Source organism: Parasteatoda tepidariorum, chromosome 7, assembly GCF_043381705.1.
Source record: "Parasteatoda tepidariorum isolate YZ-2023 chromosome 7, CAS_Ptep_4.0, whole genome shotgun sequence".
In the NCBI taxonomy this organism is placed as follows: Eukaryota; Metazoa; Arthropoda; class Arachnida; order Araneae; family Theridiidae; genus Parasteatoda; species Parasteatoda tepidariorum.
In genome coordinates, this window is record NC_092210.1 from 24882521 (window position 1) to 24894943 (window position 12423).

The 12423-nt window shown below is 31.4% G+C and overlaps 1 protein-coding gene across 1 annotated transcript in view; it reads right to left on the reverse strand.

Moving 5' to 3' along the window:
* LOC107450540 (acid-sensing ion channel 2-like) overlaps positions 1-12423 on the reverse strand; it is a 65780-nt gene that overhangs the window by 11611 nt on the left and 41746 nt on the right. Inside the window, exons 4-7 of the mRNA XM_071183194.1 lie at positions 9520-9638; positions 6400-6659; positions 4728-4863; positions 4572-4644 (exon numbers count right to left, since the gene is read on the reverse strand). Coding sequence (XP_071039295.1) covers positions 4572-4644; positions 4728-4863; positions 6400-6659; positions 9520-9638 — 588 coding nt within the window. The remainder of the gene's footprint in view (positions 1-4571; positions 4645-4727; positions 4864-6399; positions 6660-9519; positions 9639-12423) is intronic.

A 12423-nucleotide genomic window follows, 5' to 3' on the forward strand; every position in this document is an offset into this window, starting at 1 on the left:
GCTCACATGAATGTCGGGTATCACCGCCCAATTTTATTTCGTCGATAAATGTACGGTTGCAAAGATTATTATTTTATTGCTTCAAATTTGAATGTTATATGCATTTTTAACAACAAATATTGTTGTTATTAAATGATTGTTATTAAATGATAGAATTCACTAAAAGTATATAAATATGTAATAAATAAAATAATTTTGTGATAAAAATGATAAATGAGGTTTATCAAAATCTGTCAATACATTGGTCATTTTCATTTACACCTGAAAAAAACAGTCAAAAAACATAATTTTTGTAACTGGGCGGGGCTAACCGACACATTTTGAAAAGAGCTAAAAAACATGTTTCTTTAAATTTCTATTTTTTTAAGTTAAACTATTCTTTTTTTGGTTTATTCTTTTTGCATTATTTAATTAGATGATAGAGCAATAGAAACATACAAAAATATTGATTATTACTCAATATTATACAGAAATATAAGCAATACTCCTTAAGTGAGCGGGGCTACCCGTCTCTCCCCTAAATGAACTTAGCTATCTTAATTATTTCACGAGTTGTGTTAGAAGTGCGATGAAAAGCGTCATCTATATTGCAATTTTTATTAAATCCTACACCATGCTATTATAGTCTCTGCAACAAAAAGAAAAAGAAAAGAAAAAACACTAAACAGGAAAAAAATAAATTGGGTAGTTTCAAAGTTCGGCAAATTTTTTTTTTTTTTTTAATGGAAATCTCCTAAATGATAGTTAATGTAATAAAATAATTTATTTGAAAGCTAATGTAATGTTGTACTAGAAGTTCACTTATACAAGTAGAACTTCGAGTACTACAACTTGTACAAGCATGCCAGAAGTTCTTGTGGTAGAAAGATATATTGCACAAAATAAATGTTATTACCGTTGTATTAGTTTCTATGACATGAAGTTAAAGTCTGGATTCCTAGGACGAACGAGCAAATTAATCTAATGGGGAGAAGAAGCTAAATATCTTTAAACCATAAAGCGTGAAATAGTAGTTTTTTTTTTTAATTTTATAGTAATTTATTTTGTAAAAAAATTATCTTTTTAATAAATTACTCAGTGGAACATATTTGTTGTTACATTTATACAAATATTGGTCATACCTAATTCGGTTGTGGGGATTTCAAATCTAAAATTAGCTTTGCTCCAAAAGCTACAGCTATTTTTTAAATAATATTTTTAGTCTCTTTTTTTGTCAAATTGTGTAAGTTTAAAAACGTTATAAATAACAGAAGATGGCGTAAATGTTGCTACAAACTTTTCGGGGGTTAGGGCACAACATCAGTAATAAAATAGCATAAAAAACTGATACCCAGAACCGTCGTACGCGGATAGGGGCGCTTTCTTGTTATGCAGTACATGAAGAAACAGTTCATAATAGGAAAGAGTCCCCAACTGCGAATGACAATACTTCTAGGCGTGGATTCCTATGCAATTTTGATCCTGTTGATAAGCCCTAGGAGTTTGTCACAACATTTATGCGTCACCTTTGAAATACATTTATGCGTCATATTACGTTTTTAAACCAGTACATCTAGACAGAAAATGATACTAAAAATGTCATTAAAAAATCAGTAGCTTAGAGAGAGAAATCGATTGTAGATTTGAAATCAGCGTTTCGAAAGTATCTAAGAACTGTTAAAAAAAGCGTCCTGTAAAGTTAAACAAAACAACAACAAAATAATTTCTCCAATGTCATTGTTACTTTTTCATGGCTCTTTTATTTTACTGCTCATTAAATGTTCCAATTTACACTTTATTTCTATATAATCTACTAGTTATGTTTACTTCAAAGGTAGTGATTCAGAAATGATTTATGCAATACATCTGCACAGTGGTTAAATATGGCGTACTTTTAAATAAGTTTGTAATAAAACTCATAATTGATTTCTGTCAGCGATGATAAATAATTTGTCTTACTGTTGCTAAGCAACCTATCATAGAAATTTTTAATCATGAGCAACTGAGTGTCAATTTAGATTTTGCGATAAGCTGGCTGTCAATATTCCATTATCGTCAAATTAACATAATGTGTGATGAAGTAGTGCTCATCGATATGTTTTCAGATTGCAAAATTAATTAAACTTTTGAGTAAGAGCTATTGATCTGCATTTTCAGGTCAACTATTAGTCAGTTCTTCCTTTCTCCAAGGTTTTCAAAATAAACAAATAAAAGATTTCGTAAACGTGTGCTTGTTTAAAGATAGATATTGTAACAAAAGTGATTGCTTCGCCTAGTACACAAATAACAGTAATGTGCAAATGAGTTCGTTGACCATGTTTTTTTCCATCAATAGATTATTGGTAACTTTGTTCGCTGAATTTATTAATAAAGTAATCTAATAATTGCTTTCAAATTATATTAATCTATTTTTTTCAAATATAAAGTACTATTTCTTTTTAATTTAATTTTCTTGACAACTACAGAGTTCCCTAGAATCTTAAAAATTTAAAAAAGTTGCAGCAATAAGGAGACNAAAAATGTTACAATTGACCCCACTCTCCCCTACTATTTCTTTTTAATTTAATTTTCTTGACAACTACAGAGTTCCCTAGAATCTTAAAAATTTAAAAAAGTTGCAGCAATAAGGAGACAAATCGTGATTATTTAACACATTTGGGAAGCGACCATCCTCGTGAGTCACCTCTCGAGTGCAAAGGGTTGAATTTGGTAAGGGCCCCTGGGGACCCTGCTATTAGAATACTGAGATATAGAAAAATTGATATAGAAAAATTGATATAGAAAATCTATAATGATTAACACGTTGAATGCCATGGGGGTCACCGGTGACCGACACTGAGTCTGTTCGTAGCACCACGGGGATCACCGGTGACCGGCGAACAAATAATTCGAGTAAATTTTTAATGCTTTCAATTTTTTATTTATACCACGACCAGGTGGCCAAGTGGTTAGCGTGCCTGACTGCGGAGCCGATGGTTGCGGGTTCGAATTCCGCTCCGGGCATGGATGTTTCTTTCTCTCTCCTTTTTTCTGTGTGAATGTAATCCGCCCTATAAACGGGTTTGTGGTTGCATGACGTGGACGACGCTACTCCACCCTCCATGGCTTAGCCATAGGTATTCATTGGGTAACGATAAGAGAGTAGCAATTTCTGAATGTTAATGGGAAATAGACCTAAATGCCTGCCATTAACCAAAAAAAAAAATTAAAAAATAACTAAATTTATATTATTATCGTTACTAAAATGGTTTGAAGAAATTAATGCAATATAGAAACAGTTTTATTTATATACACAGAGATGCCAACTTGCCCCGAGCAGCGAATAAATATCTTCAAGTGGTAGTTTATTAATTGTGATTCTTGGTTTAATAAAGTTGACTTTTATCCACCACTATTTCTAAACAATTCGCAAGCTTATGTAAATCACTGCTTTTTTCAGATACGTCATGCTAAACCTTATAAAAAAACTAGCACAGCCTGTTCGATATTTGCAAATTTAGTTTGTAGTTATTTACTGTTTGGCCGGAAAATTAGAGTGGCATTCAACGTGCTAAATAGGATCAAATTATGAAAACTCAGTAATACTCAATACTTTCAGTACGTTGCTTTTCTAATTACCGAGCAATGGAAAAGGAGAGAGGTGAAATTGCCCCAGCCGTCTCACTGCTGCTAATGTTTATTCTAAATATATTGTTATTTAAAAAGATGTGTTAGTTATCAATTCATTGAGTCCTTTTCAAGACGGATGATAAAAAAAAATATTTTCGCTATCAATTTTTATTTATTTGATATAAAATCATGAGGAACCTTCATCGTCAAATGAACCGATTGGGTTGAAAATGGTTAATTGTCATAAATATTTTAAGATTGTCTTAAATATTGTATTTAACACGTTGAATGCCAAGCTAATTTTACATGACTTGCCCGTCTGGTCAAACGGTAAATAACTACAAACTAAATTTTCAAATATTAGACAGATTTTGCTAGTTTTTTAAAAGGTTTAGCATGACATATCTGACGATGACGATCTGTAGTTGGCAAGGTACCTGCCTGCGTTAGCGGGCACCAGACCTCATAATCAGTGCTTTGCTCTAGGGCGACTTGTACTGTTGGCGTAGATAGAATGAAGTTAAGGCAGTTGGCAGCTGAATAGCTTTCTGCAATAAGCAATTCAAATGATGGTTAATTACATATCTGAAAAAAGTGCTGAATTATATAAACATACGAATTGTTTAGAAATAGTAGTGGATAAAAATCTACTAAATTGAATTTAATAAACCAAGATCACAATTGAAAATATTTATTTGCTGTCTAGAGCAAGTTAGCATCTCTGTGTATATAAATAAAACTATTTTTGTGTGTTCTATATTGCATTAATTTCTTCAAACCATTTTAGTTACAATAATAATATAAAGAAATTAAAAGCATTAAAAATTTGCTCGAATTATGTGTTTCTAATAATCTTGGCTTCACCTGTCACCGTTGACCCCCATGGCATTCAACGTGTTAAAAATATTCTAATCTCAGTTCCATTATTTAATTGACACTTCTCGAATATTAACTGCAAAAATGAGGAGTCACAATTGACTTACTGACAAGGTGCTTTGCAGTTGCAAGATATTTTTCTTTTTTCAATGTCTTCAATCACTTGGTTCATGCAATCGTCTAAGATAAAAAGAAAAAAAGAAAATTTACAATCTGCTTTATTTTCCGAATTATAATGTACTTTGCGAAGTTTTTAAACTTACATTGAGTAGCATTTTCTATTTCACAAAAGTCATACTTTGTTGTCATTTTAAAAAGAACAGATCCTCGCAAATACTGTCTTCCTGTACAAGCACATCTCCTTGTTAAATGTCGATGACGGCATAGTTTTTCACATCCCTGTTTATGATTCATAAATATTACCAGACAGTATAATATCTCTTAGATAAGTAAAAACTTTCATTCCCTATGTTATATATGAAGCACACTTTAAAATTGTTTAATCAGATACTAATGATCCATTTTATGATTTTTAGTTACGTGAAATTTACTAAATTCATTTCGTATTTTATGTATACAGATTTTTAAAAGAATCGAATAAGAACATAAGTGCTTATTATAATTAATATTTTTGAAATGTCTTCATTTTAGTTACTTTTTACTGCATTGTCAATATAATAACAATAATAATAAAACCAAAATAATGAATGAAATAAAATTAAATGTATAACTAAGTTAATTGTTGTCAAAGGAAATAAAAATTCCTTTTTAATTAATATTCAGTAAAATGTCATGTACTCTATAAGATTTCTTTGACATTTTTTATTCCCTCAATGACAAATAGCAGCAGAGCTGTTAAATCTCGGAAAACATGAAATACTAGGAGTAATAACTGGGTATTTCTACCCATATTTCAAAAGAAGTAAACGTGTCAACTTGAACTGTTTTTACGGGAGAATTTTGTTGATGTTTAAAGTGATGACATATTTTATGCTTCGCAATATTATTTTAAATATTGTAAAAAAAAACAATTTAAACAAATAAAAATACCTAATCATGAGGTAAAGTTATTAATTATGAGCTAAATTAAGCGAATTTTGCCTACCCACAATTTTGTACAAATGTACATGAAGATCACTGGGAAAGAAAGGTTTATGACCACAGAAAATCTTATTAGAAAAAAAAAACGATCGGAAAGGAAGGGGTTTTCTACAGTATGGCTCAACTTCTCTATGTAATAACTCTCGGGGAGAATCGACTTTTCACACTAATTGATTTGTCAAAACTTAGCAATCCTCAAAATGCAACAGATGGCGATCCAATCTTAAAAATTAACATAAACCGTACTTCCTCCCTGGTTTTCACATATTATGTCACGAAAAATAACTGTATATTGTTACTAATATACGTCATGAGAAATGACTACTATACATTATTACTAATATACGCCATGTGAAATTACTATATGTGTTTTTACTAATATATGTCACGATAAAGGACTTTATGTTGTTAATAATATGTGTCACGAGAATTGACTACATGTTATTAATATGTCACGAGAAATGACTATACATTGTTACTAATATACGTCATGAGAAATGACTATATTTGTTTTTACTAATATATGTCACGATAAATGACTCTATGTTGTTATTAATACATGTCACAAGAATTAACTACATGTTATTAATAAAATATGTCACGAGTAATGAGTATACATTGTTACTAATATACGTCATGAGAAATGACTATACGTGTTTTTACTAATATATGTCACGATAAATGACTATATGTTGTTAATAATATATGTCGCGATATTTTTGTAAACAAATTTCACTTTTAAATCTAACTGAAACAGTGCTAGTAAAAATGAAAAAGAAAGAGGGAAAAAAAACATTGTTTTCTATTTCAAAAGTGTAAAAAGGTTATACTTACTAAAATGGAATAAGGGAAGGGAATTTCTTCAAAGAAAAGTCGTGTGTCTTCCGGTACACAAGATCCCCAGGGGGGTCCCAATCTTGTTATTTCAGCCAGAGTCACTTCAATAGCAGACATGTCTTTTGGTCTAACGTTGATCCCGTACTCTGCAACAAATGGAAGATCTCGTGGATCGTGAATAATAACTCTGGCACCTATCTCATGGTTCAAAAGATCCACGGCATTCATTTTGTTGATGTGCAAGATCAATTGCAAACCTAAACAAAGTTTTAAACAAAAAAAGTTCATTTTAAATTTAAGTTAATTTTAATTTAGTATTTTTTATTTTAAGTAATTTTTCACAGCTGCACATTAAAAAATTTAAAGTAACATATATGACTTTGCAACTTTATTGCATCTATCTCATTTTAGCTTTTTTTAAAAGTGAACGTAATTAGCCTCATTCTTCAAGTTTTACTATTTGATTCACTATCAATTTATTTTATCACCGTCGTTGAACAGCCGAAACAATTTTTAGAGTTTACGTCTACTAATGTTCAACTCTCAGAGTAGACTTGCGATTCTGAACCCAATAAAGAAGGCAAAGGAACTCCTGGATCAAGTATCGGAAGAAATTTGCTTTCGTGGAGGACTTTTTGATGGAACTAATCCGCATTTGCGTTACATGGAAGAAGATATTCTGGAGAATAATATTTATACAGTACATTCTACAGGACAAAACTACTTTTTTTTAATCTAATGTTTGTTTTTTCCAATGCCCACCTGTGTTAACATCCGTCAATTCAGGCATATACAGGGCGATTTTGTTGGCCTCTCTTTCAGGGGCACCATATTAGGCGGGCCAACGCCGCTCCCACAGTGAGGACAGATAGTACAGAGAAGGAAAGGACATCCATGCCTAGCCCGGGATTCGAACCCAAAACCTTTCTGATGCAAAGACAATTAATCTAATATAGTTATTCAAACACTTCGTGGACTAATTTCTTATTGTAACAAATCTACCAACTTTTCTAAAAAAAATTTCTTAGTGGTAAGAAAATTCCAATTAAATTTAAATAATAAGCTGGTGTTTTGTTAAGATTTAGCCGACATCTACAGACACTCTTGGGAAAGGCTAGCATGTAACTATATATATTTAAACAAGAATAAAAAATTGAGGAAATATTAATTTTTCGACCAGGGAAAATATAGAAATAAACTTTTCCTGAAAATTCGGACGAGTTGGCAGGCATCATTGTAACATAATGAGATTATTCATTATCATTTAGAGCATTTCATTTTAACCCTTTGCACTCGAAGTCCTTTCAAGAGTTAAAAAAATGAACGCAACCACTAGAATTTTGAAAGATTTTTTTATAAACTTGCCTTATAATACCCGGAGATCACTGAATGAAGTGGTAACTAAACATTAAGATGAAAAAAATTTCACAATTAGAGTGGTGGGTAATTTACAGGTGTCAGCGGTGACTGACAGTCACCACTCGAGTGCAAAGGGTTGAATTTGGTAAGGCCCATGGGAACCCTGCTATTAGAATATTGAGATATAGAAAAATTGATATAGAAAATCTATAATGATTAACGCTCTCTCAAGTGCAAAGGGTTAATTTTTTTCGAACGAAATATCTATCATTGACTACAATTTTTTTAATTAAATTTAGCCCTTTTATTTAGCGATCAGCCGACCAGGTGGCCGAGTGATTAGCGTGTCTGACTGCAGAGCCATTGGCCACGGGTTCGAATCCTGCTCAGGGCATGGATGTTTCTTTCTCTCTCTCTCTGTGTTCTATGTCCTTTCCTCTTTGTGTGAATGTGCGAATGCTGCTCCACCACCGTGGCTTCGCCACAGGTGCCCACTGGGTAACGAGAAGAGAGTAGCAGTTCCAGTATTTCTGTGGCCAATGGGACAAACCCCCAAGTGCCCGCCATTAAAAAATTTAAAAAAAATTGTGATCATCATCACTTACCCTCCAATAACTGCGGGGTTTCCGTAGTTACAGAAAATGTGCTAAAGTATTGACCCATTTGTGCCTAGCGTCCTTTAAAAAAAAAAAGACGGTTTCTTTTTCCAAAAGAGAAAAAAGCGGTACCTCACGTGTGTCATGATTAGTATTTATTTCTTTTTAAAAAAAAAAGGCAGTTCTATCTACAGCAATGAATCGATGATATAAATTTTACGTTTACATTCAAAGTCTAAGTGCTTTTTAAGAGAGTTAAAGTGGTAAGTAACGGAACGAAACATCCATTTAATGTAAACAACTACGAACTACCACTTTTTTCGTACAGGTAATTTTCTTATGTGTAGACCTCTTATGTGTTTTGGGGTTTCGTATTAACCTTTTCGGGGCAGGTGAGTCATAAATGTATTCGCACGGAATTAGGATAGTAAAAAATAAAAAGTGGTAGCTTAAGTTTGGGCATAGCTAATTTGACAGACTTATTTTTGCTTTCACTTTAAGTCTAACACATCCAATCCGTATGAGTTAAAAGTGTAACTATACAATTTTTTATTCGAACTAAGTAGTGATGAATTAAATAATGCAAACTATTATTACCCCGGCCACAAATAAACTGCTATAAAAACAGTTTGACTACCAGTTTTATGTTTTTTACCCTGACACCCTGAGAATGCATATATGACTCGCTCATTTCTAAGAGGTTAACAGGTTACTGTTTAAATAATTTAAATTTAAAGCAGCTTTAGTCACCAAAAGGCATAAATTATTCAAACAATTATACAAAAGAAGCTGAGATAATACCAGGTAGTTAAGACTTGAAGGCCTGTTTGGAACTAAACTGTCAAATTTAATCAAGATATTCATTATTTAATTGTGTACAATCTATCAACAAAAACATTCCTAAATTTATTTTCATTCATGCATATAAACTTAAAACTAAAAAAAAATTATACATTCGGCTAATTTGAAACATATATAAATTTTTTCTCAATTTCGCCACCACTATAAAAAAAAATATTTTCTCAAATTTCGCAATATCTTTAAAAAAATTTCCAGATTGTAGTTACCCGGAAGAAAAACACTAAATGATTTGATGACAGTGATGAAATTTTCTACACTAAATGGTTATGAATGAAATAATGATAAGAAAAACGAAATTTACCACTATTGCTTCCATAATTGTAAATATTGATCGGCTTCTGATTCAGTTGGACTCTACTTCCCAAGTAATTGAACATGTAACATTTCCCAAATTTCGGATGAAACAAAACTGTGAAATTCCTGAAAAGACAACAAAATGATTAGACAAAATTTGCGTTTAGCTCATCAGGAATATGAAGTATAATTTATAATTACAACGTATAATTCATACATCAGAAAAGATATGTACTATATTTCCAGATTTGCATGGTTGCCAACTACTACGCTTTTCGCCAACTATTTAATTTGATGATAAACAATCAGGAGTAAAACTTTAATAATTTTTATTAATTTCGCCAACATTTTAAAAGTTTTGTAGGAACATCATATGTCACATAAAAGCGCTTTTTTTCACGAATTTATATAAATTTATTTGACGATTTTTGATTTATATCACGAATTATACTATAGCACATTTCTAATAGGTTTAACGAATTACATGTCATTTATTTGAATTCAAATTTATTTTAATGACTTAGTATTTACTAAAAAGACGTAATTTTAAAAAAGAAAAAAGTTTTTTATATGGATTTGAATGATTGTTCTGAATTCTTAGAATTTTGTGCATTTTCAATGTACCTAAGTTAGTAGCGAGCGTAGCGAGCTTGGTTTGCGAAGCAAAACATATAAGATTGCGTAGCAATTATCGGGGGTTGGCGAGTGTTAGCGATCAGGGGGCGCAGCCCACTAGTTTTAATTAATTTCGTCAGCATTTTAAAAGCTTCCTCACAAGAAACTAATTAAAATTGCTTTTTATATAAAGTTTTGAATTGAATCACATGTAATGGTGTGGAAAATGGTGTGGTTCGCATTTAATAGCGTTTACGGCCCTTTTCCCATTCATCTTGAAGTTTTAATTTCGAGGTGGTATTTCTGGTAACTGAATCAGTGAAGCCACGGGCGACTAAAAATGTAAAAAAGGACTAATAAATAGCAAAAATCCAGTGAAATAAATTAAAATTAGAAATTTTTTTATAACATATTTCTTTCAGTTTACTATTGAACTTTCTATCTATTGAACTATCTGCACTTTAGCATCCAAATAAGAGTCTCGGTGCTGACATCTAGTGTGGCAGAAACTAGACGTCGAAAGTAACTTCGCCAACGGTATCTCACCTATTGTGGTGGTCCTGAAAGAGTGGATACCACTTCTGGAGAACGCACTAGGTCTGCTCATGTGTGCGCACTTGTGCAGCTCATTAGAAAAAAAATTAAAGAAATTTACTATTGAGAGTGATTGCTAAGAATAAATCGAATGAATTATTAATTAGATTAAACAAATATAAATGAATTCATAGTCTCTACCACTTTTTACCACTTCTTACTTAGTCGCCCGTGTCAACCTTGCTGAATTTCAAATTGCAGAGAAGAGAAAATTAAATATTTTGTATTCTAAATAAAGATGTGTCGCTACAGAAATAAGAAGCAATTGGCCTGGAGTTTATGTCTTTCAGGTTTTCAAAGGTAAAAATTTCCTTAAATCCAGCGGCATCACAATTTATATATTTTTTTTAAAAATTTGTGATGGCCTAAAAAACCAATGTTGAGATCGCGATGCATATTCTTATTTCGTATAAATCATCTTGCTTGTGCTATATTTCGGAGTATTTTATTCTTAGATTTTCTGAGTTAAATGTGATAGAGTGATGTTACACCTGGCTGAAGATGCGTAAGTTAGAATAGGACGGGTCATTGAGCTATAAAAAAAGCGTTTAAATCTGAGTTTTTTTTTTTTTTTTTTTTTTTTTTTTTTTTTTTTTTTTTTTTTTTTTTTTTTTTTTNTGATAATTGCTTTGACATGATTTTTCCAATTAAATTTGCTGTTTATAACCAGACAAAGATAGTTTGGTTAACACTAGGTTTACGGGACGCGTCATTTTGACGCATTTCGAGTTTTGATAATTGCTTTGACATGATTTTTCCAATTAAATTTGCTGTTTATAACCAGACAAAGATAGTTTGGTTAACACTAGGTTTACGGGACGCTTCATTTTGACGCATTTCGAGTTTTGTAAGAAAAATTTTAAAACCCGTTTGAATTTTTATTTTATCTCTCGTAATGACTTTTAACCAGCGATTGAAGTAAATACACATTGAAGTCTATTTTCTTCAAAAGCGTTGAAATATTGAAATTATCTTTGTGGTATACCTATCTCTACGGATTGCGTCAATTTGACACGATCGTAATTTAGACAAAATTTTGAGTAAAAATGCAATTATCGCATCAATAATAAATAGGAATGTACCGACAACGCTTCGATCCGTTATCCGATATTGTTATCTCAAATAAAACAAGCGATAAACAACTGCTGGCAATAAACAATAATAGAAAGAACAAACACAGAATGTCAATTGATGTCAGATTTTGAAGGTTTCAGTTGCTTCGTTATTCGAGTAATGAAAAATAAAATACTAGAATATTTCATAAATATATATCTCATATTTTAATTTTTTTTCTTAAAGTATAGAATTACATTGGTTTCTAAGTGCAGAGGTGCCAACCGCTCCGGACACGCCAAAATAATTTTTAAAAAAAACGGTAAATAACTACTAAGTAAATTTTTCTAATATAAAGTGGTGAATTATATAAGTTTACGAATTATTTAGAAATAGTGGCGGTTAAAAATCGATTAAATTGAATTTATTAAATTAAGAATCACAATTATATGTATTCTTTCATGCGTCAAATTTACGCGTTTTCGTAGAGATAGGTATATAAGTAGGTTGAACTCCGACCCACCCCAGGGGGGTATACGGAGATAAAAGTAAAATTATTACAATAAAATTTCTCTAAAAACTAAAGTTACAGTAATATTTCGCCAAATGACAGTGGTGGCGATCAGTTAAAAGTGGATTAACAATAACG